The 25,714-nt window shown below is 36.5% G+C and overlaps 1 protein-coding gene across 5 annotated transcripts in view; it reads left to right on the top strand.

The window, feature by feature from the left end:
- PCDH9 (protocadherin 9) overlaps positions 1-22,272 on the top strand; it is an 858,927-nt gene extending 836,655 nt beyond the window's left edge. For all 5 annotated transcript variants that reach the window (XM_054701649.1, XM_054701652.1, XM_054701651.1 and 2 more), the window contains one exon: positions 20,397-22,272. In XM_054701649.1, coding sequence (XP_054557624.1) covers positions 20,397-20,770 — 374 coding nt within the window. In that variant the 3' untranslated portion in view covers positions 20,771-22,272. The remainder of the gene's footprint in view (positions 1-20,396) is intronic.
- The last annotated feature ends 3,442 nt before the right edge of the window (positions 22,273-25,714 follow it).

The following is a 25,714-nucleotide window of genomic DNA, read 5'->3' on the forward strand; positions in this document are numbered from 1 at the left end:
ATGTGTCCTGTGCCTTGTTCTCTAATGATATGAAGGAAGCAGATGGCTTGAAAAAATATGTGTCAGTACAAGGTGGTAAATCACAAACTGGGATAGATTGCCAGCTTACCTCAAATCCTGCCTGTTTTTCAGTTCCTGAAGATCACTAAATGCTGTCACTCACACTGGACTTAACTATGTCAGATTTTTGATTAATGCCTTTAAACACTTAGGCAGTGTCTATCTGTGACAAACTGAGTTGTAGCCATTTTCACAATCAATACTAATCATCCCAGTCAAAATGATTATAGATTCATTTACATCTGTCACTGAGATAACCAGAGAGAATGGAATGGGTTGGCTTCTCCCACTCATTGCTACATTATGTTAGGTACTTGCATAATTTTTCCCAGGAATGTATTCTCATGGATTTTTTTTTAACCCAGCCTGCCCTTCAGGAAAATGGCAAAAGTGATATGACACTGATTAACTTCATTCCAAATAGCAATAATAATCACACAATTGATGTTTTCACAAATACGATATATGGACCTATGAGAAAACATGGATGATTTTAACAATTTCACTTATGATCTAGATTGGTGAAGCAGTAACATCAAGAGCAGTCTATTTCTAGTCTACTGCTACTATACATAAACTTCAGAAGACACTGCAATATTAGGATAGTGAAGAAACAAATAACAAGAAAGAATGCATCAACTTCATAGTAATCTAGAGTATAGAAACATTAAGCAACATAGGAAGAAACGTTAAATGTTCATTTTAAATTGTGCAGACATTCAGAAAACATGTATCTTGTCAAATGGCAATTAGAGAAAAAAAGCTTTTTAATTTATTTTTTATATATGTATTTATTACATCAGCCTTCATTTTTGTACAATGTATTATTTTCCTGTGAAATTCCCACCACCAGTTCCCCCGTGCACCATCACCATAGTCCCTTGTGCTCTTCCCACCCCTTTCCTGATCCTTCTTCCTCCTCCACCCCTAAGAATGTCTCTGGCCTATGGTTAAAAAAAAAAATAATCACAATAAAGTAAAAATTAAAATCAACAGACGACCATAAACAAGCATTAAAAAATAAATGCCCTAGTTTTGCAAATACAGCATCATAGGGTAAAGAAAATGTCAGGCTTTTCTGCCCTCCCGCCATCAGGAGAGATGATGGATCCTTGCGGTCCTGAATGCATGCCTGATGGCGGGCACCTGCAATAGGGTGTGGGCCTAGGTGGATGGGATTCACCTGGGCTAAGACTGGGCTTTTAAGGGCGGCGTCACGGGAACGCCAGCAGAAGCTGAAAGAGAAGCCGAGAGAGAAGCCGAGAACGCCAGAGAGAGTGAAGATTTGCTGGGGGCTGGGAGTCCTGCCAGCCTCCCAGCCCCCCAGCACTCCTGCCTGCCACGTACCCGCTAAATCCCAATAAAAGACCTGCAAAAAAACACTGAGGACTCTGACTCCTCCTTTACCCGGTCTGCTGGATCTCAGAAAACCTGCTCAGTGTCCATTCCTGCCGTTACAAACATGTTCATATATACAGACCGTTTTTATTAAAAATAACAGATAAATGAAAACTACTTTGCATTTCAATTACTGGGCCTGACCATCTTAGTGATCAAAATGGCTGTTGCATAGGAAACCAATCAAACAATACACTTTCAAACAGCATTAGCTCCTACAATTGTAACAATAAACATTAACCAGTGTCAATTTATATAAATACGAAAATGATGTCAGTGTCGTGACGGCCTTCATCCATGCTGATTCACTGAGACACCAAAAATCTGATCTTTAAAGGGAAATACACTTCACAGTCATCATTTTCAGTTTGCTTCAGTTTGCTTTCAGTTTAAAATTAACTAAAAAATCAATTCCTTATCCCTTTCAAACAAGCAGATTAAAAAAAAAAAATCATTGAATCTTTATCACAAGCTGCATTGGGGAAAATCTTTGGAACATATCCTGGTTCATGACTGGCTTTTCTTAACTTTATGTCATAGAATTTGAAGAGCAGTGTAGGGTCAGGAATGGACACAATGCAGGTTTTCTATGATTCCCATGCAGACCCGGGTAAAGGAGGAGAGAGTCCTGGAGTCCTCAGTGGCTTTTGCAGGTTTTTTATTCAGATCTACCACGCACATGGGAGGCAGGGGTGCTGGGGGGCCGGGAGGCTGGCAGTCCTCCCAGCCCACAGCAAATCATCACTCTATCTGGGCTCTCTGGCGTTCTCTGGGGGTCCTTCTTCTTCTCTTGGCTTCTGTTCATTCTTGGCTTTTGCTGGTGTCCCCGTGACGCCGCCCTTATAAACTCAGTCTCTCAGCCCAGGTATGCCCACTTCAGGTGCCCGCCATCAGGCATGCATTCAGGACCACAGGGCTCCCGCATCTATCCTAATGGCGGGAGGGCAGAAAAACCTGATACTTTATCCTTACCCTGCAAGCAGTTTACAGAAATTGGTATATATGTATATTATAGTTTCTTTTGGGAACCCAATTATGCATGATCACGTAGAAATGCCAGGTATCAGTTTTAAGTTCCCCATAAGGTCTGTAGCATTGTCAACTGAGAACACAATACATTTTAGTAGCTGTAACAGTAATTACCAAGAGTCAATGCTTTTGAGTTAGTGAAAAATTCTCTGGAAGGAAAAGAAATTTGGTTGAGTCAGCATCGTAGCTTAAAGAGAATACTCAATCTTATGCAAATTTAAGTTATCTATTTAATCAATAACTCTATTTCATCTCTATGTCAGCTTTAATAACATGAAGTTTGGAGAACATAATTAAAACCTACAATATTAACTAAATATTAACTAAATGATACTAGCATCAACTGAGTAACTCCAAGATAGCTAGGTTTTAGATAGATAGATGGACATTTTCTCCAAGAAAAAACTCCAACTAATTTATTAGTCATAACATGGTTATGAAATATGTTGTTTGGGGAGTTGTGTTTATACCCTGTGCTGACACAAGAGCATTTGTGGGTCTTCCTGCCAGATAAAAAATACCCTTAGTGATTGATTTTGAATCACAGCCATACCAATTGTTCCTAGATGACAACTTAACTTTATAAATCTTGCCAAAGGTTCACAGATCTCAGAACCTTTGACTGTCATCTAGATTAAAAAGTAAAGGTTCACTGTGCAGTTCAGTTCTATTAAAGAGAAATGAACTGACATCCTAAGCTGTATTGATAATAATTGGCAAGAGCTGGCTGTCTTGTGATTTTATTGATGTGGTAGACTGAGGCACAGAGGCCGGCTCGAGAGCTCAAAATAGGGATCAAGTGCTTTCACCTGACTTTACAACATGACGTCAAAAGGACACAGGTGTGATTTATAAATTAACTACTAATTCTTACTTTTAAGTGAGAATATATATAAAAATATGCTAAGTTAGACACTTATAGTGATCCATGCATACAAAGAATGTGGCGTTTGGTGAGTAAATTGTAGCATTTCAAGATTTGTTACTAAACTATTAAAAAGACATTCTTACTAGCTCTTTTTTATCCATTCACAAGGTTGCTCTGAATATTGTAATATTTATTCTGAGTTATTATCCTAATGGTTGGCTTACATATTACCTAGAGATAATTGCAAGTCTCGCTTCCAAACTGATTGCATATGTCTGAATTTTTTTTTTAAGATTTATTTATTTACGCATACAAGAACTAGGGTGTAAGCCAGAGGTGCAGGGGGTGAGAGGATTCACCAGAGATAGAGTGGGGAGCAGAACAGGCAGATCTACTGAAATACACTGTTGAGGGAGCAGAGGGCAAGGCAGGAGAGGTCTGCTGCGTCATATGGGCTTCTCCCTGGCCAGCTGAGGATAGAACTCGTGCTGCAGTGGCTGGCTATATCTTGATAGTGCTGTTTAACCCCTGCACCAGCAGGAGGCCCCACATGTGTCTGGATTATTGGCGGATGATAATAAACTATTTTAAAGTTGTATTTACACTAGTTGGTCTTTTAAATGCTAGATTCCAAATGGAAGATTATTGTAAATTATTTATTGGTTTTATATCTGGTGATTTACAAAAGTTAAAATCAAAAATTTTCCCATATTTCCTCTTAATTTTTATATGACAAGTTATTTTGTCTGTTCATTCCTGATTTCCTGAATAGCATTCTTCTGAATCTTCCATATATTTTTCTAGTTTCCCAGTGTATCATTCACTTCCCCTTTTCTGGTCCCTAAAATGTGGTAATATTTTTTTTTTACTTTTTCAGGCCTTTCCCTCCCTGACCACTACTCATTAGACTCTTACCCCAGCCCACAATCCACAAAGAGTCTCTTGACCAAACTTTTTTGATTAATGCTTCTGAATGCCAATTATTTCATGCCAGGACATTGAAAGATCCCAGGCTAAGTCTGGGATACAGGATGAGGCAGACTTCCACATTATTATTTGATGTCTCAAAGTCTCTCTGTCTCAAAATCACATTAATCTGCTATCATATCTCAAACATTCATGTCCTTAGATTGAAGCAGTTCTATATTCTTCCAAAAGATAACAATTAGCATTTTGGTCAGTTACATTGTAAGATTAGTGAGCTTATCAGAGTAGCCAACCACCAATCATGCCCAAGAAGCAGGTCATTTTAATGAGACTGATTGGAAGGTAATAAGAACATATTTAACTGCAAAGGGATGGGGGCTTTAGACAGTAAGCAAACAAGATTAGAAAAAATTCCTCTAAAAGAAGTTATTGAGATAATCCAAAGGGGAAAAATAAGAGAAACCCTCAGAAGATAAGGTTCAATTTTGTGTGGTAAGAATTTTTCTCCTAGATATAGATTACTGATAGTCATTCTCCATTTTATTTTTTTACATTTACTAAGAAAATTTATGTTGAGGGTCATGCTAGTTTTCTTAAAGTTTTGAATATAGAAGTTTAATCTTGAGAAATTTTTGAGTATTTTTATTTATTTATTTATTATTTATACAAGCACTGGGTACAGTCAGAAGTGTGGGAGGGTGAGAGAATTCACCAGAGCCAGAGCAGGGAACAGAATAGGCAGACTGACAAAATACACTGCTGAGGGGAGCAGCGGGCGGCAGGAGAGGTCTGAGCGCCATGCGGGACCCTCGCTGGCGGCAGGGGATCCAACCGATGCTGCAGAGGCTGCGGGCAGCTTCGCAGCCCAGCGCGCAACTGCTGCGCCACAAGGGAGGCCCAAATTTTTGAGTATTTTTGATTACATGCTAAAGTATGTAGATGATCAAACATTTTTATCTTGAAAAATGATGATTTTTGTCTTGAAATATAAAATCATCATGACAGCTAATGAGTTTTGATGATAAAGACAGCATCATTATATCTATTGATAGTTGAGACTTATGGTCAACTATCAATAAAATAAACAGATATAATGTATTTTCTATTATCAGAGAATTATAATTAGTTATAATTCAAGCAATTATTGGCAATAGGCAGAGCAGAAGATACCTCAAGCGATCAAATTTATATAGATACTATAAAATTTCCATGTAATATTCATTATTTTAAGAGTCAAATTTATCTTTCAAAGACCTATATTAATGAAGCTATTTTCTCTGGATTTGCAAGGTGCATTCTGAGATAAATATACAGTTTAGATTGGAATGGGTAATCCTATGCCTCACCCTGTGAGGGCAAGATTTCTCTCCACAATACTCTATTATATAGGCCATTTTCAATAATGAAGTAATGACATTTTCAACTGTTGCCTTAGGAGATTATTTCAAAATGTAACATTATGCTTCCCATTTTTAGAGTAGTTTTACTTTATGTACCTCTGAGTTTAAGCAATGAATTTCACCACATATTCTATATGTAATCTAATGTGGCATATTAGTCTCTTAAAATCACCTTTTCCTCTAAAATTGGTGAAAAGTAATTTCATCCTTTGTAGTTGTAATCCAATATATTATTAGAGAGCCTAAACTACTTTTAAGTTTTCAATATATCCCCTAATTAACTCAATTTTTTTCTAAATATATTCTATATTCCCATTTTCCTGAACATACCTGTACCAAAAGGCTCAATCCTGCAGTTGCCTGCATCTCATTAGAGCTCTGCTTCAGAGTAATTGCTAATAATTACTTTGGTGTCTTCGGGCTTAAAAGAATTGTTTTGTTATGTATCCTGTGAATCTGAACTACTAAAGGCATCTGAAGAGCTCTGTTGGTTAAAGGAATTATGAGCTTTCTGGCATGATTAAGTAGTTGGGTGAGATATAGAAAGCAATCTAATTATGTTTGACTTTGGGGCATTCCACTTGCTTTGACTCTCAAGCAAGGTTGCACTTAAGTGCTTTTGATACAACTATTTTGCTCTTATTAATATCATTTAGGCATTCCAAATATTATCACAGTGAAATTTTATACCATGAACTCTTACCAATTTTCCTTATATACAGGTAAGATCAATATCATTATTAACTATTTTCTCAATGTAAATCACTTGTCACCTAATATTTTTACATCGTTTTATACTAGCTTACTGATATGGGGCTCAGACAAATTTATTCTTTTCTTTCAAAATCTATCTAGTAATTATCTGAATGTACCAGGCCATGGAAACAGATGTTAAGGATGTAGTTTCTAAAAGCAAATCACCTGACTTTGTGCTGCTTACATTCTAGTGTGAGCAAAACTGTTAACAAATAAATGTACTGTGACAGGTAGTAATGAGTGCTAGCAAGAAAAATACAGCTGAGTGAAGGGAGTAAATGAGTAGCTGAGAGTAAATGAGTAGGAGGATATAATTTTTCAGAAGGTGGTCGAGAAATTCCTATTGAAAAATTAAATTTAAGGAAACATCTAAAAGAAATTGAGAGTAAGCTAGTTTAAGATCAATGAGTAGGACCGTCCAGGCACAAATAATAGCAAAGGGCCTGAAACCTTATTAATCTCAGTGTATTTGAGGCACAAAAAAGAAAGTCAGTGTAGCAGAGCAGAGGGAGTAATGTGGCCACAGGGCAGTTGGGGAGGGGGATGTGAGGCCACAAAGCTGGGCAGGAAACAGATCAGATGAGGCTCTCTGTGCCATGGAAAGAGATGATCCATTTTCAAAACCAGCTCAGGATTCAAAACCCAAACCCTAGTAGTAAGTCCAATCTGTCCTGCACGGTATTGCGAAGGAGCTGGGCAGGAAATTTCTGCTTTATCTGAATGGCACTGGCAAGGTTCAAATCTGTCCCACGTGTCTCCAAAACTGCTGTGAGTTTTCTCTCTTTTTCCTCAAACACAACTATGGCTGTGCCGGAGTCAGCCTTCAAAGCCTGCTACCATGGCATAGTCTAGGCTGATACAGCTTGACTGAGGGCTGCTGTTACAATTCAGTCCTCAAAACATGTTGAAACAGGAGCCCAGCAGCTGCTGCTACCATGGGGGCATGAACGGGTTTAAGGGCCAGCGGTGCGTGTGTAGTCAGCAGCCTGGATCAGGGACAAGCGTCTGACCCTGGGAGGCCCTGGCATCTCAGAGTGCACAATGAGCCTGCCCTGACCTCACTGTGCTTTGGGTCTGGATGTGCAGGTCGAGTTATCCCCTTTGATGCAGCTTCAGATTGAAAATGGAACAAGCTGATTGATGCCTATTAAGCTTAATAGGCACCAATCAGACAGCTGGGACTGTAAACGGACCAATCAGGCTTGTATAAAGGAAGCTTCCAGAGTGCTAGGAATCATTCAGACCTGGGGATTAGGCTAGCCTCTGGGTGGGTGTTGCTGGCTGCCATTGTGAGTGGAATCTTAGTCTACCATGTGCTGGAGGTGCCGGCTCCAGGTTCTGCTGGAAGGAAAACACCACTTTGAACGAGTGGCCTTAATTAATGATTGGAGAATAGGACAGAAAAAGTAGAAAATGGAAGTCCTGAATAAAAATATTAGCTTAAGCTCATAGGTTCACAAGGAAGTAGACTAAAGACCTTGCTGGCTAACTGTATAACTTGAGGAAAGGACAGACATGTATCAGTTTCTATTGCTGAAAAAACACTAACCCAGCTTAGCAGCTTGCGGCCCTATTTGGCAATGCAAATAGGTTATCTCAGTCTCCATCCATTTACTAGCTCAGGAGTCCCAGGGGGTTCAACGTATTTAGGGTCTCATATGGTTGAAATAGGGTATCGGCTGGGTTGAATTCTCTGGAGGCTCAGAGGAAGAATCCACTTTCTAATTTAGGCTGTTGGCAGAATCCAGCTGCTTTTGACTGTAAGACTGAGGATTATAGGATTGACTGATTGTAGGACTGGCTGCCTATCTGAAGTTGCTCTCAGCAAACAGAGGCTGCTTTCTCAGCAAATAGAGGCTGCCCTCAGATCCTTTCTGTGTGCTTCTTACGTTCAAAGTTCTCAGTGGCACCCTGAATCTCTCACATGATTCTAATATAACTTCCCTCTTCTACTAGTTAGAAAAAGTTTTCTCTCTGTTTCTAGATCATGTGATTATATGAAGCCCACTGTATTTTCTTAACTAAAAATCAACTGTGTTAGTAGATGCATAACTTTATTACATCTGTGACACCCCTTTTTGCCTTTGTCTTACTCAGTTCAGGCTGCTATAAAAATCCATCGACTAGGTGGGTTAAACTACAACTGTTTTTCAGTTCTGAAGACTGAGAGGTTCATGATTGAGGTTAGGTAAAATCAGTGTCAGGTGAAAGCTGCCTTCTTAATGTTTCTTCAGGCAGCAGGGAGAAAAAGATAGTTCTTTAGTATCTTCATTTAAGAGAAGAGCTCATCATAAGGACTCTACTGTTAAGACCTCATCCAAACCTAATCACCTCCCATAGGTCTTTCTTCCAAATACAATTACATCACTGGCTAGGGTTTCAACATATTAATGGGGTGGGGACCCAAGTTTCAGCCCATTGCAACCACATAATTTAATGTAACCCCTTGTCATAACTTGACATAATATATTCATGATCCAGGGATTAGATTAGGAAATATTAATGGGAGGGACATTTTAGATTTCTGCCAGTGGGTGTCAAGAATGATGCCCTTTTTTTCCCCCCTAAATTAAGCAAGCAAGTCATCAGTGTGTAGGTTTGGGGAAGGGAAAAAATAAAGCAAGATTTATGTAATTTAGAAAATCAAAAGATGTTCACAAGTTGACAGATATAATGACATGCTCTCCAAAAGATAGATAAGGGAATGGAAGTATAAATTAGGAAATCACTAGCGTATATAAAATATGTAAATTCACATAATTTTATGAGTTCACATCAAGGTAATACACAAATGCAACACTAGGCATTCCAACATTCAGGGGGCTGGAAAGGTCAGTGGTGACTTCAAAGGAAACTAACATAGACTAGTGATGGACTAGAGAGAGCAGGAAATGCATTAAAAGTGAAAATTCTTGTGTTTCACCCCAAACTTGCAGAATCAGTTTGTGGATTAGGTTAGGCAATTTGTATGTTTAACAGTCTCTCAGCTAACTCTAGTATATGTAAAAGTCCGAGAGCTTTAATTGTCTAGAACACCGGAAAATGACAGAATGGAGGTAGCTAGGTCTATAGCGTCCTTACATCACAAAGGAGGGTTTTTGAACACTTGCAGCAGCAGCAGCAACATCCAAAGAGATTCTTAGAAATGCGGGCTCTCAGATCTTTCCACTATCTTTTTGTGTCACCATAATGGTGCCCGTGAGTGTCCCAGCTGATGCTCTCAAGAGCATCAACAGTGATGCAGAGAGGCAAACACCAGGTTCTTATTAGGTCCGGCTCTAGTCACTGTCTGGTTTCTAACTGTGATGATTAATCATGGTTATACTGGTGAATTTGAAATCACTGATGATCACAGAGCTGGGAAAAGTGTTATGAACTTCATGGGCAAGTGTGGATTAGCCCCAGAGTTGATGTACCACTCAAAATTCTAGGAAAAATGGTAGAATAAGGTGCTCCCGTCCTGTTAGTTTGGTTTCTCTCTATTGACAACCTCAGCCAACCTCATGAGCCATGAAGAAACAAGAGAGATCACAAAGAAGGGAAAATCCTGAGATTCTTTTTCCAGGGCTGTAATATGTATCTGAAAATAAAATGCCTCAATGAACTCAAGTGCTTCAAAAAGGTAATAAGAAAGGAAGACTCGGGCCTCCCTGGTGGTGCAAGGGTTTAAGCACCACACTATGAAGCAATCCACAGACTCTGCAGCATGAGTTCAATCTCTGGCAGGCCAGGGAGCAACCCACGTGACTCAGCAGACCTCTCCTGACTAGCCCTCTGCTCCCCTCATCAATGTACTTCGGTCAGTCTGCCTGTTCTCTTCCCTACTCTGTCTCTGGTGAATCCTCTCACTCCCTGCATCTCTGGCCTGTACCCCAGCTCTTGTATGCATAAATAAATAAATATTAAAAAAAAAGAAAGGAAGACTCTCAGAGCTAGCACAGATTGCTGAATCAGAATCTGCATTTTAATGATTTCACCTATTTCCCCAGGTGGATCATTTGCACATTAACATTTAAGTATTGATCTATGCAGTAGCAATTCAAAGTGATGATAAAACAATGTAGGTGAAAACATACACACACACCTCCTACAGATCATGTGCATCATAATTGATGTTTTTATTCTGTTAAAAAATAATCCTTTAGGGGCCTCCCCAGTGGCGCAGTGGTTGAGCGCTGGGTTGCGAAGTTGCCCACAGTCTCTGCAGCACCAGTTTCATCCCCCCCACCGGGCGAGGGTCCCACATGGTGTGCAGACCTCTCCTGCAGCACCCGCTGCTCCCCTCAGCAGTGTACTTCGTCAGTCTGCCTGCTCTGCTCTCCGCTCTGACTATGGTGAATTCTCTCGCCCTCCCGCGCTTCTGACTGTACCCAGTGCTTGTATAAATAAATAAATAAATCTTAAAAAAAAGACAGATACATAAATTTTATCTTTAAAAAAAAATCCTTTAGGCAGTTTTTAAAATAAATTAATTACTATGTCTTTACATACTTAATAATGTAGCAAAGTATTTACCTCAAATTTCCAAATGCTTAAAATCACCTGGGAGAAGCCTTGATACTCTCTGAAAACTGTGACAAATCGAATATATAGTCCAGAAGCTAGGAGAACACTAAGGCTACAGATGTAAGTGTGCCAGGCCATAATTGACAGAGAGCACCGGGCAAATGAAAATAGTTTTTTTCCCTTGTTCCAAGTAAATATTCCTGAAATATGGGGAAGAGTGAACAGTGTGTACAGGCAAATTCCTTCGCCAATTTGTGTACTACTTGCCAGGTTTCAGAGAAGCAATTGAGAGTTTTTAAGGGGACAAAAGATAGTTTAAGTCACTCTTTATTTTTAACTTGGATCTCAGTCTGAAATTAATCTGTAAATAATTCATTTCTTGAAGTCTTTGATTGGTTCTTTAAACTTTGTTGTACATGAAATAGGATTTACCACATTTTGTGTTTTTGTGGGTTTTTTTTTTTTTTTTTTGTGGGACTCTTGCCGGCGGCTGGGGAATGAACTCGTGCTGCAGAAGCTGCGGGCAGCCTCGCAGCCTAGTGCTCAACCGCTGTGCCACCAGGGGAGGGCCTACCACATTTTGTGAAAAACAATGCAAACTGCAAGAAATGGAAACTAATTTAGGAAATAGCAGTATACAAATGAATTTTTAAAATGAAAGTCATAAAATATGATTAAAAGAAATGGCAACCTATAGAAGAAAGTAAATGTGATCTACAATAATATATTTTGCAACAAGTAATTTGGTCAAAATCTGCAAGTTAATTTAATAATCAATGAAAGTCTATTTCATTACACTATTGTCATTAAAATTACAATGTAAACCATTAATGGTTTTTAAATAAAATTATCAAAATTTTATTGTCATCAATTAGCTTTAGCAGATGAGGAAGAGGCAGCTGATATTCATGACATGCAGAAGAAAGCTAAGATTTATAAGGAAGTGCTCTTCATTTTCTGTGAGCTATAAAGTCTGTCCAAATAGCAATATCCTCCCCGGCAAAGAATCTGCTGCTTGGGCTGGCCATGTGTTATTGTATTTGGACTGTCTCCATCTGCAAATGTTGACTTTTCATCTGTGACCAAGGGAAAAAAATCTGTATGAGGAACATGTAAAACATTTAATCCTTGTTTACTTGTTAACCAAAGGTTTTGTCAAAACCTGCTGGGTGAGTGTGTGTGTGTGTGTACACGCACGGTGCACACGCTTCTTTCTCAAGGTGATTATAGACAAATTGATAATGGTGTATTTAAATTTGATCTATAAGCTAAAACTCTGCTTAAAGCATTAGGTATTTAAGATTTAGAAATATAAATATTTGGCCCAAATAAAGGCTCACATTCCAAAATCTAAATGTGACCTAAGTAACAGAGTAATCTACAGGCACAATTCATCTATAATTTCTTTACCTTGTCTTGGGCTTCATGTTAGTAAAAATAACATGAGAAGTATGATTATCCATGAAAAAAACACTAAAGAAAAGAATAATAAAGGTTATGTATCAAAATCTAGACATTTACTCTCAATTTATGGATGAGCAAGGAGTTAGAGGATCTCAGATTACTTTCACAAAGTCCATCCTAATTCATTATTTTACTGGAACTTAAATGCATGTATTTATTTTTTAAAGATTTATTTATTTATGCATAGAAGAACTGGGGTGTAGGCCAGAGTTGTGGGTGCAGGGGGTGAGAGGATTCACCAGAGACAGTGGGGAGCAGAGCAGGTGGATCTAATGAAATACACTGCTGAGGGGAGCAGCAGCAAGACAGGAGAGGTCTGCTGTGCCATGTGGGTCAGCTCCCTGATCAGAGATAGAACTGGGGGCACAGCTGTGATAGAGCTGAGATTTAACCCCTGCACCACCAAGCAGGCCCTCAAATGCATTTATCTGCCCTAGTTATGATGATCATGTGAATGGAGATTTCTGGATTACAACTCTCTGAACCTAACATGAAATCAAATAATTAAATGAATGAATAAATCAATGACAAAATATTATTCCATATGCATAGCATATGAGAATATTATATATGCTATTATACATTATATTCAAATCTGCCAAATCAATTTTTTGGCTTTAGACTGTCTATATAACTATGCTAGTATCCCATTTCATACAAAAATCGGAGTTATAATGGCAGCAAGATTTAACACTCTTTGATTGTTTTTCAATATGTTAAGAGCAGAGTGATACCTAATATTTATTACTATGTGGCATTGATTTTAAACTATTGATTATACACAATATAATGTGAGCCAAAATAGAAATGAAGTATCAAAAGATAATGTGGGCAATGTTGAATAATTTCCTCTGTCTGCTCTACCAACTCTTTGAAAATAATTATTATCATATTTAGGTTGGAAGCAAAATAATCTATTTGTAAACAACAACTGTTTCAATAAATATAGAAAATGATGACAGAACCATGGCTTTATTAAGTCTGTTTATGAAGTGAGCTTGCCTTTTTTTCCATGCCCCTCCAGATAACATAAACATTTAGCTTTAGCTTTCCATTCAAGGCAATCCACAAAAATGATAAGAAATTGTTATGCTGAGCCACCTTATCTCAGAAAATAAAAGAATAGAAATAAACAGAGGATGAAAATGAGCTAGTCAGGATACTAATTTATTTTTGTATTGGTCTCCTAGACATGCTAAAATTAACTTAAAATGTAGTGGGTGAGAATATTTATTTCCTGGAAATATTAATATTGAAAGATTGATTGGAGCAAGGAGCAAATATAAAAATTAAAATTTTTCTTGGTTCATTTATAGCAGCAATTGCAAAGCAAAATCACAGGATAAAGGCTTATGTAAGAGTAAAGACTTTATAAGTACATCATATATCAAAGGAACTGCTTCAGCAAATCCAAATTGGTGGATGCATCTATCACTTTAAGGTATTTAGTGGTGCACAACTTTTTGCACTCTTGCTAATGTGAAATCTTGGGGAAATACAGCAAAATTGGAACTTTAGAACAAATGTTTGCATAAAAATTGTGATAAATCTTCGTATCACAAAAAGAACATTATAAATGACAATCAGACATGTTTTTCAGACAAGTAATATTTTCCTATAATAAAAATGAACAAAATGAAAAATGGAGATGTGATGAGTTTGATTTAAAAAATAAAAACAACTTATCTATTTTATGACTCAATCTTGGCAGTCTGTTTAGTCTTATTTTTCCCAACAGTAAAAATTCTAAGGAAAATCCATTCTCATCAAAGGCTAAATTTCATACAGTATGTAACTTACCAAGGAATAGAAGAGGTCCCGGGACATTTTTCTCTTTTCTTAATATCAGTTTTTAGTTTTGGAATTAGAGTTGCAAGTGATCAGGTTGAAAAGCAGGTGGTCAAAGGCCAGAGCCACTTGTTAATAAGAGCAGTGAGTGTATCAATGAAGTTAACACTTCTGTTTCTGGAGCTAATAAAATGAGATCAAGGCTCACGCAAGTACCCTACCTGTTCAGTACAGCTGGAGATCCATTAACTTGGATTGTTTCACATTTTAAACCTGCATTTTTAAAAGTCAGCAATTCAAGCAGCTCTCTGACAGCTGTTGATGCTTAAGCCATAGGAAAAGTATTTTGTTTGGTTCTGAGTGATAAGATGAGTTGTGCAAAGATGGAGAGGCAAATATATTGACACCTGATATAAATATTAACGAAGACAACTTTCAAGAAGCTTTCTGTTTTGTACTTTCAACATTTGAATGCAAAGACAGATGGCTTTTATAGTTTTATCGGTACTTATGTCTTCACACAAAACAAAACCCAGGAGCAATAACCAAACTCAGCTTGTGAAAGGAAACAAATAATTTTTGTTTTTAAGAAAATCAATAAATATTTTAGTGTGCAAAAAATCATGGTAGGAGATTTTGATTATTATTTTTAAAAGAATTGAAATATATTGTGATGATTATGAAATTATAGTATTAATAAACAGTTTAGAATCCTGATCTGAATTCTAAACAGGTATTATGGGACAGAGGAAAGACAAGCACACATTCACATACATGTAAAATCTCAAGACATTAAAAATCCAGCACCGTATCTGATACATGTATCAGAATGTTAGATATTCAAAAAAATCTTCTAAAGGGAATTTATGTACGGTAAATAGTATAACTATTCACCAAGTAAGATAATTATTGATAGTAGTAGCATTAAAAATGATTACATGTCAAAGATAAAAAAATACTGTGTGCATCTATGTAGGATAAGGTAAAAAGTATCAGGCTTTTCTGCCCTCCCACCATTAGGATAGATGACAGAACCCTGCAGTCCTGAATGCATGCCTGATGGCAGGCACCTGGAATAGGGTGTGGGCATATGTAGATGGGATTCACCTGGACTAAGACATGGCTTATAAGGGCGGTGTCACGGGGACACCCGCAGAAGCTAAGAGAAGCAGAGAAGCAGGAGGAGAACCACGAGGAGTGGAGAACAAGGCACCAGAGAGCCCAGAGCGAAGACTGGCTGGGGGCCAGGAGTCCCCCCAGCACCCCTACCTGGCAAATCCCAATAAAAGCCTGAAAAGCCACTGAGGGCTCCAGGACTCTCTCCTCCTTTGCCCGGTCTGCTCAGGTCATAGAAAACCTTCATTGTGCCCATTCCTGCCCCTTACAATCTACTTTTTACAGTGTTAACAAAATTTTCACAAAGTTTTAAATGCTATATATTTTATGGAAAAGGAGAGGGATTATCTTAGGAAACCAGTGAAATGACTATTTTCATTTTAATAGCTCTCATCAAATTAATTTTTCTTTTTCTTAACAAACATGACACATTGTATCAACAAGATCTTGAAAGCATTGTTTTTCCCCCAAATAAAATGTGTGTGTGTGTGTATGTGTGTTTCCTTCTACTATCAGGACAACTACTGGGAATTACATATATAGGCCCACATAAAAGTACATTTTTAATTTAATGTCACATTCCCAAATAAAAAATTGCAAAGTATGTTTTCCAACAACACAGCACACATGGTCAGTCTATAAGCAAATTGGTATAAAGTAGCTTTTTGATTTGTTTGTTATTGAAGTAACATTGCATTATAACAGCATACAAGTTTCAGGTGTGCATAATAGAGAATCAACATGTGACTATACTGTCTTAGGCTTTGGATAGAGATTGGTCAGTTTCCCTTGTCAAACAGCACACTCTACCAGTTCTTGGGGTTCTTACATTACTGGGTCATTATACAGATGACCTCATTGTCCAAAGACTTGGGTACCACATAATATGGGACAAACCCCATGCCCTGAAGCCTGAGAGATTATTCCAATGAGTCAATTAGACTAGAGTCCTGGAAATTTACCTAAATCATAACCACTCACCAAACATGACCTGCACCCTGTAATTTCCATCTTGCTGTTACCCTGTTCAGTCCTCTGTGTGCCTTACCTAATGGCCATTTCTGCTTTGGAGTTGTAAGCAAGAAAAACATCTGGTGTCATTGTGTTCCATATTTAAATCTTATACAATACCTAAAAAAATAACTCATCTAGAAACTACAAAACTTATATATAAATGTATTTTCAAACTTTATCAACACTTTGAAATTTATTTGAAGAAATTAATTATAGGAACCACAATTCTCAAACAGAAATTAGTATTATTTAGTGGCAAGAAACTCATTAGCATTATTTAGTGGCAAGTTAAAGATTTTGTATAAAATTACAAATTTTAACTATAAATGTTTAAAATTGTCAATAATGTGTAAGAACTTAAACCTCCTTCTCTTTGCCAATAATACCTCCTCCTTTTTCTGTCCTCTGGGTTCACTATTTTTAAGGCAATTATTTGTTTCTCAGTATAGACTGAAAGTTCCATGTGAATAGAGTTGACAACTACTTGGTTCATTGCTGTGTTCCTGGTGCCTGTCACAGTGTCGGCAGATAGTACAGGTCCAGTAAATATTTATGGAATAAATAAGTGTGATCAGTTCTTTAAAAAAATGTATCATTCAATGTTGAAGACTTGAGGACCACATATATTTCATATACACAAAAACACATTGTTCTCAATATTTAGGTAAAATTTCTTATTATAAAAGGGTGGCAATGTATGTTGGATAAGGAAGGCTATTTAAAAAATAATCTTGTATATTTTCCCTTTTATGATATATTCAGTCAATATCTAATTCTTTTTTTTTTAAAGATTTATTTATTTATTTATACAAACACTGGGTACAGTCAGAAGTGCTGGAGGGTGAGAGAATTCACCAGAGCCAGAGCAGGGAACGGAACAGGCAGACTGAGAAATACACTGCTGAGGGGAGCAGTGGGTGAGACAGGAGAGGTCTGCCCGCCATGTGGGACCTTCGCCGGCTGCTGGGGATCGAACTGGCGCTGCAGAGGCCGCGGGCAGCTTCGCAGCCCAGCGTTCAACCGCTGCACAGCCAGGGGAGGCCCAATATCTAATTCTATTGATATTTCTGAAGTAGCTGATATTTTTTCCCCTTTGGAGAAGTTAACAATGAAAGTAAAACTTCTTGGGCCTCCTTTGGCCTAGGGGTTAAGTCAGTGCATTCACCTTGACAGCATGAGTTTGATCCCCAGCCAGGTAGCTAACCCACATATGGTGCAGCAGACCCCTCCTGAGGTGCTCACTGCTCCCCTCAGATATGTATTTCAGTAGATCTGCCTGTTCTGCTCCCCACTCTGTCTCTGGTGAATCCTCTCACCACCTGCATCTCTGGCCTACACCCATTTCTTCTATGCATAAATAAGTAAAATAAAATCTTTAAAAACAAAAAATAACTTCTTAATGGTTCTGGAAAAGTAAAGGTTAAGGCTTGGTTTATAGACCTCTTGTAATTAACTACTTTATCTCCATTGATATTTAGAAAGGATTAAATATATTTAACAGAGAGGTTCATTCATTTATTAACTGACATGTACTGCTTGTTTAAGAGATTTATTCTTGAGGAAGATTTTGGTCTGATGTGTCTGAAATCAGCATATAATCTTCTATTATATTACTTAAGGTCTGTCTTTAGGCAGAGGATATCTTTAAAAATTTACCAAAACATTTTCAACCTCATAAAATTTTAATTGACAATTAAATTGTCAATTAACATTGTTCCTAGATCATCGCTATTCGTGAGCTGAGGAGTCACAAACTGAACCCATCTTTTTTTCATCAATAGATTTTCAGCCCAGGTGGGAAGAAATAGAAGTAAAAATCTTAGACTCCTGAAGGTATAGAACTTGCCCCAATCCCCAAAAGGTAAAAGTGGTATTAAAACAAGAGATGAGGGACCTCAATTAGTAAATTTGTTATTCATCAATAAGGAAAGATTTATTTATGAAAATCTTCAAACTGCACAAGACAAGAATTTGTGTAGTTTTGGAAGCCTGCTCTGCTATGTGGGACACACACTGACAATTCAGTGTCAGCAGTTAGATGACAACAAGTCAGGCAAAAAGTGTCTGCTAAGCCTGTGATCATGCATTTGTTTCAGTAAAATGTATTAGCTCTGTGGACACAAGCACACCAGTGAGAATCTAAAAAGGAGAAATTTGTTTGAACTTTTAAAATATGGGCAGAACATGAAGGACCAAGAAAGGCTCATAGAGAACTTTAAATTAAATAACCTAGGAAGTAAGCAATCGTTGGAAGTATGTGAGAGAAGTAATTTTATTTTTTTAAAGATTTATTTATTTATTCATATAAGAGCTGGGGTACAGGCCAGAGATGGGGGGTGCATGACAGGATTCACCAGAGACAGAGTGGGGAACAGAACAGGCAGACTGACTGAAGTACACTGCTGAGGGGAGCAGCAGGTCAGCCAGGAGAGGTCTGTTGTGCTATATGGGTTGCTCTCTGGCAGGGTGGGGATCGAACTCTTGCTGCAGAGGCTATGGCTTGCTTCATAGTGTTATGCTTAACCCCTTGCACCACCAGGGAGGCCCAAGAGAAGTAATTTTAATTAATGAAAGTGTATTTAAACAAAATGAAACTATTTTTGAGGTGATTAGATAGGAAGGAATTTTGAGGTTATTTTAGATTTTGAAAATAACTAAAATTTTAAGTTTGTATGAAGTAATACATTTTAGCCACATTTTTATCACATCAACAGTGTCCATTATAATTTTTATGTTTTGTTGTATCAGCTATTTGCCAACACTGTTGCCTATTTAAGCAGGCATTTTTCCCAAGCAAGAAATTAAGTAGAATATTATTAAAATAAATAATATAACTCCCTAACAAAACTGGATTCTTAAAAAGGTCATCAGTGCTAACCTGGGTTTTAGTGAAGACCTGCATTCGAGTTTTTAATTATTTTAATTGTTGACTTAGCATACTTTCAGGTGTGTTTTCTTCATTTTCTTGTACATTTTTATTCTGATGACTCTGCTTTTGAAAATGCTTTATACCTCAGGCAGTCTTGCCTATCCACTTAACCTCCTTCGTAAAATCAATTCCTAATTTCCAAGCTATCACTTATCACTTGACTGTTTAATCAAGGGGGGGAGGGGAAGCAACAGAAAAACAAGTTTTTCCTTAACCATTTGACTATTGTTGTTTTCAGTAAAGGACTGACTTACTCTTTACACTAACAGAAAAGAGTCTAGTTTTGAAGTTTTGATTAAGGTTTATGTTTTCAATTCACTGCCAGTAAGGGGAGTTGGGAGGGAGATCTGTCTGTGGTGACTCCCCACCCTTAAGACCGCATGCCATCCAATTTGCAACTTTGCTTTGACTTTATGTACTTAGATATTCGGAAAATAAGTTGAGCTCTGTTGGAATCCAATTCTGTCATTAAATGTAAATGGCTTCCTTATTCATTGAGTTTTCAAGGTGCTTAAAGAACAAGAATGCCTTTACTAACCTCCTTCTGCTAAATATTCTTTAAAATTATTAATTTTTAAATGTTGCAAAATTATTTACATGTGATTTTGTTTATACAAATCAAGTATTTTATGGAAAACTAATGTTTTATTTAACCATTTAGAGTATTTTAATGGTATTTTAAAATAGCACTTTCCTATTTTATTTTCATGGTGTTTACATATTCTTCAGCATTGCACGTACATGTTTTATATTATAATCTCCCATAAATATGAACTTTTAAATGGGAAATTAAAACAAATATTAAAAATAATACATAGGAAGGGTTGATCAGAAATGATAAATTATGGTACACCTATTGACCCATAAATGCCTTTCTATGTATGTATCTGATTATCTATTTACCTATTTTTCTGGAGGAATGGAGGTTTATGGAAGAAAATAGATAATCCTTACCTCTGCAACAAGTACTGTAATTCGTCTGTGTCACTCTGAAAAAGAAGAGAAAGAATATCTTTGAGTTACTTAACATGCTTTTAATGAGAAAATGAGATCACTAATGCACTTTTCTCTAGGAGATAATTTTAAATGACAATTCTAACCACTTTCTTTTCTTATTTTCTCTGTCTCTTGTTATCTGTAGATGGGCCTCTGGGCCCCCGAGGATTAGCTGAAGCTACAGAGATGTGTACCCAAGAGTGCTTAGTTTTGGGTCATTCTGATAATTGCTGGATGCCTCCTGGTTTGGGTCCATATCAACACCCTAAATCTCCTCTCTCGACCTTTGCACCCCAGAAAGAATGGGTCAAGAAGGACAAGCTTGTGAATGGGCACACCCTGACCAGAGCGTGGAAAGAAGACAGCAACAGGAACCAGTTCAATGACCGTAAGCAGTATGGCTCCAATGAAGGCCATTTCAACAATGGCAGCCACATGACAGACATCCCTCTGGCAAATCTGAAGTCTTATAAGCAAGCAGGAGGTGCTATTGAGAGTCCAAAGGAGCACCAACTCTAAAAGGCTATATGGGACCTAATAACTTTAATCTAAATAGACATGCTAATACTGTGTGTGTCAGAGCTTTATGTATTCAATAGATCTCTACAACTATGCCCTTTATAGCAGGGATATCCATAACTTTCTGTTAGCACCATGGAGGATATAATATTTTACAATGTAAGAGAGAAGATAGTTCTACTAGCCATGTGATCTTGTTTACTAGAATTGATTAAACTCTTTAGAGATCTCTCCATCGTGCAAATATCCTTTTTTTAAAAATTGCATTTTATTTTGACCCTGGACTGCTGCTATAAACAATAGAATATGCATTTGGAGAGTAAGAAAGTTCCATGGATTAGAGTGATTGACAAACATATCCAGTTAGAAAATTGTGCTCTTTTTGTCATTGATTTGTGCTGGGACTGCTATACTTGACATTATAATTCAAATGAAATTTAAAAAGATAAGCATTAAAACTATCGTGCTGTTAACAACATTAGTGGACACTTGTAAGTCAATCAGTGTTAAAGTATTTGTAAATAGAAGCAAGTTATTATTAACAACTTTTGTGTACTTATAGCTTTCACCTAAAAAATGTTGTAACATAATTCTGTGTTTTATGGTTGCTTCTTTCCTTTTTACTTACTTTGCTTCTTTGTTGTTATTTTTGTTTCTTTTAGTGAGGTGTTTCTGCGTTATAGTCTGTCTTGACACACATTGGTCAAAGGATCTCAAACACTTGTGTTTAAAAAAAGGTTCTGGAATTTTACTTCTTTTATGGTAGCTTATGATGCTTGAATTCTGTAAAAAAAATATATAAAAAGTAAAAACTTTATATAAAAAAGACTTCTGCAAAAGCTTGGAAATTCAGAACCGATTTTCTTGACATCCTTATTTTCAAAGTAGGCAAAAGCAAAATCACTTAATTAGTAGCATTAAGTGAGAGAGAAATGGGAATGTGTTATCCTTCAGAAAGTGATATAATATCCTGTACTTGTCACTCATGCAAAACTAATGTATCAAAATTAGCATATATTGAAAAAATCACCATTCAAAAATAGTTTCAATTGGGCAAATGTGTGTCTACAACTTTGTTGAAATGACAGTTTGTGTTGATCCTCATATACAATAATGTTGTTGTAACACAAGTGTTAGACCATAGCCACAAAATATTTAATGTGTTGTGCCTTCATGATGTAACAGAACATTCTCCAGGTAGGCTAGTTGGGGGAAATAAAGGGATAAATCTCTAATTATTGCTGTTTAACTGTTTGTTATCATAGTTGGTCAATGCCTGGCAGGTACCAGCATCTCGTCACTTGGGTCAAACCAACAGAGTGACAGCTAATGTTAATAAGATCTCAGTTGCACGTGCAAAACAAATCCAAATTTGAACATTCTTAGGAGGTTTTTGTTAAGGCATGACAGATGATTAAACAAATAAATAGCATGCAACAAAATGTCTTTATTGAAAGAAGTGAAAGTTATCTTAATGCCACAGTTCAACATCAGTTTAAAAGTTAAAAATACAATAAAAATATAAAAAAGGTTTGCTAATCTGATAGTAATTTGTTCTTACCAAAAATAAAATTACTTTGTAAATAGCAATTCACATTTTTCCACAGTATAATGGAAAATAATGGGTAGGGGTGCATTGCTTATTGCAGTACATTTTTGTCGGTTTGTGAGGGGTGTTTGATGACTTTGACAGAATAAATATCTAAACAATTATCCTTGTTACTGCTTTGCCAGTTCTACGTTATTTACAATTATTCAGCTCTTGCAATAAATGTTCTGAATTCCTGATTGTAGTGTGTTAATTCTTGGTTAACATCCAAAGTGATAATTCCTACTTTAATTAATGGATAAATTTATGTTGATAAAACAAATTTTAATTAGAAATCAAGGAAGATTTGTTAGGAGTCTAATACCCATGTTATGAAAATAGTTCTGAGAGTTAAATTCCGCTGATGGCCTAGGAAGTCATTTTTTGGGAAAATTCATGGAGAAAACTTTGACTTCCTAGTCAAGATTCATGCAAGTTTCATCAAAATGAAGTCCCAAGCCAGAAACAGGTAGTGCTAGTTACTTGGTGAGGTTATCTCCTTGACTCTCAGTCCCTTTAATAAAATTTCATGAAACAAACTCACATATTTTATATGTGAGACAGAAGAGGACTATTCTGGGATTAAGATCTTGAAACAAGAGCCAACACTTCATCTATATTTCTTTCAAATTAGGAATATGCTCAGAAATTTGTCAAGGATAATAAGACAAATTCACATAGAAACCATGTGTTTATATTCACTATAGAACAACTGGATCAGTGTTCATTTCTGTTAGGGTTTTAGGGTAGATAATTAGGCCTGACTCAAGAGATTTTCAAAGAATTAGGAAATAACTTTCAGACATCGAGGTAAAGATTATTGCTTGAGTCAGTGACTGGCGTGAAAAATCCAACTTTTATCACTGAATAATTCAGATTTGTTCACTTATCTCAGGCACACTTCCTCCCCTAGCCATCACTGGGGCGGAGCCTGTCCCAGAACAAATGATTCCTGAAAGCAGATCTTCTAGAAAAACTAAAAGATTATCCATGCCTGAAAAGTTCTTTTTCTATTTTTTTACCAATCAGATGTCATCCCCCTCTATCTTAAAGATTAAAGGGTAAGAGAAACTAAATTAATTTACTTTCTCATAAACTGCAAGAGAAATGTCTTCCTTACAATAACAAACCATAAGTCTGGAAAAGAGATTACCTATCTCCACCATATTTCTTCTAATAAATACAGTAATTTATTTTCTTATCAAGGCATTCAGTTACATGCTCTATGAAATTTTAAGATTGATACCATCACAAGTCAAACTGAGGAGATTACTCATCAGGTAAATAAAATAATAAATTCATAATGAATGTTCCTTAGATATCATCCAAATTGTTTTATTGTATGGACATTGAATATTGTGAATCAGCATTTACCTGGAAATCAAAGTCATTTACAGCTATATGAATCTTATAAAATAATTTTACAGTGTATCAAATATTATAATGTTGTATGCACTAGTTTTCTAAGGCAAGTATAGAAATAAACTTTAAAAAGCCAAATATGACCAATTTGAATGAAATTTTCTATAGATGCTCTCATATAAAATGCATATTTTAAGAACAGTCATTCGCTAAAAGTCAACTGGGTAGTCATTTTGTTGCAATGATGCTATTCAGCAAATCGCATTCAGCACAGACTGGTGATCCCTGCCCCCCATCATTCCTTAGCTAATGTTAGACATGCAGCTGAGGCCCAGAAATGATTCTAGTATTTATTAAACTCTCTTGGATAGAAGCCAGGAATGGCTAATTATTATTAGTGAGAAGTTTTGGCAGCCAGGGATGAAAGGAATGCCTTGTCAGTTTCAATTCTAATGTAGATGCCAGGGTGCTACTTTGTAAGAGGGCAAACCAAACCATGAAATGAGTGATCTTGCCAATCTAAAAATGCTTCATTGTCCTGCTTTGTTTTAAAAAGAGCTGATCTCCTCTCCCAAAAGGAAGCTCCTTCGTTGGTTCTTTTGAGAAAAATTGCTTTCAAATTCTTTCAATGTTCTTGAATGCACAGAAATCACATAGTAAATTCCCTACATACTGTCCTTCCCCTTTCACAACTACCAATCTAAACTTTAATAGATACCTATTAGGCCGCTCACTGTAAAAATATTTGAAAGTAGTCAGTACTAAAAAGTGTTTATAAGTTATACACTACTAAGTATTACTATACTAATGACATTTCATTCACATTTAGTTCAAATTATAAATTAATGGTTATTCCAAAGATATTTTCTATTACCTTGATAACACTCATCATCTGTTTTATTTAACAAGTTAAAAGAAGGCTCCATTTTATATTGTATACATGCGTTTTATTTTCTTATGTCTTAGAATTCTTAGTGTGCCACATTGTAATGGGATCTCTCCATATTTTGTTACCCTAATACTACATCATTCTTAAAACTTTATAGGAAAAAAATCTTTTTTAAATACTTATATTTTTAATCCCTAAATTTTTTAAGTCCTATGGTTTTTTTCCTATTAAAATCTACAACAAAATTATTTATTGTCCTTACTCAATGCCATATTACAAAGTCCACATATTTGCATATGTATTCAGCTACAGTGCTTTTCAATCAATACTGTAGTTCTATTTAAATTCAAACTCTGCTTTTTATGGATCTTTGTGAGTCTTTCAAAAAATTTATTGAGATATAATTGACATATAATAGTATGTTCATGTCAGCAAGGTGATTGAATTCATATATATGGTGGTATGATCATCACAGTCTAGTTAGTATCCATTACTACACAGTTAAATTTTGTTCTTATAATGAGTATGTTTAAGATAAACTCTCTTAGAAACCTTCAAATATATAATTCAGTGTTATTAACTATAATCACCAGGTATTACATTGTGTTTGTAAACACTTTTTTTTTTTTAAGATTTATGTATTTATGCATACAAGAGCTAAGGTGTAGGCCACAGGTACTGTGGGGGGGAAGTGGGGGGAGTGAGAGGATTCACCAGCAACAGAGTGGGGAACAGAACAGGCAGAGTGACAGGTACACTGCTGAGAGGCGCAGCAGGCAAAACAAGAGAGGTCTGTTTTTCCATGTGGGTAGCTCCCTGGCCAGGGATTGAACTTGTGCTGCAGTAGTTTTGGATAGCTTCATAGTGCTGTGCTTAACCCCTTGTAACCACTAGGGAGGCCCTTGTAAACTCTTTTATTCTAATACAAGATTTTTTTCACCTCCAAGTTCATCATTCATTTTATCATCATTCACATAATCCTGGATAATGATACCCAATAATAATAAAAATAATGAAAATCTTTGCCTTGAAACTCTAACATAATCAATACTCCCTGTAATATATTAGGTGATTTTGAGTAAAATTACTCTTTTAATATTTGGTG

The sequence above is a fragment of the Talpa occidentalis genome, unplaced genomic scaffold, assembly GCF_014898055.3.
Source record: "Talpa occidentalis isolate TD23 unplaced genomic scaffold, MPIMG_talOcc4v2.1 talOcc4.5, whole genome shotgun sequence".
Lineage (NCBI taxonomy): Eukaryota > Metazoa > Chordata > Mammalia > Eulipotyphla > Talpidae > Talpa > Talpa occidentalis.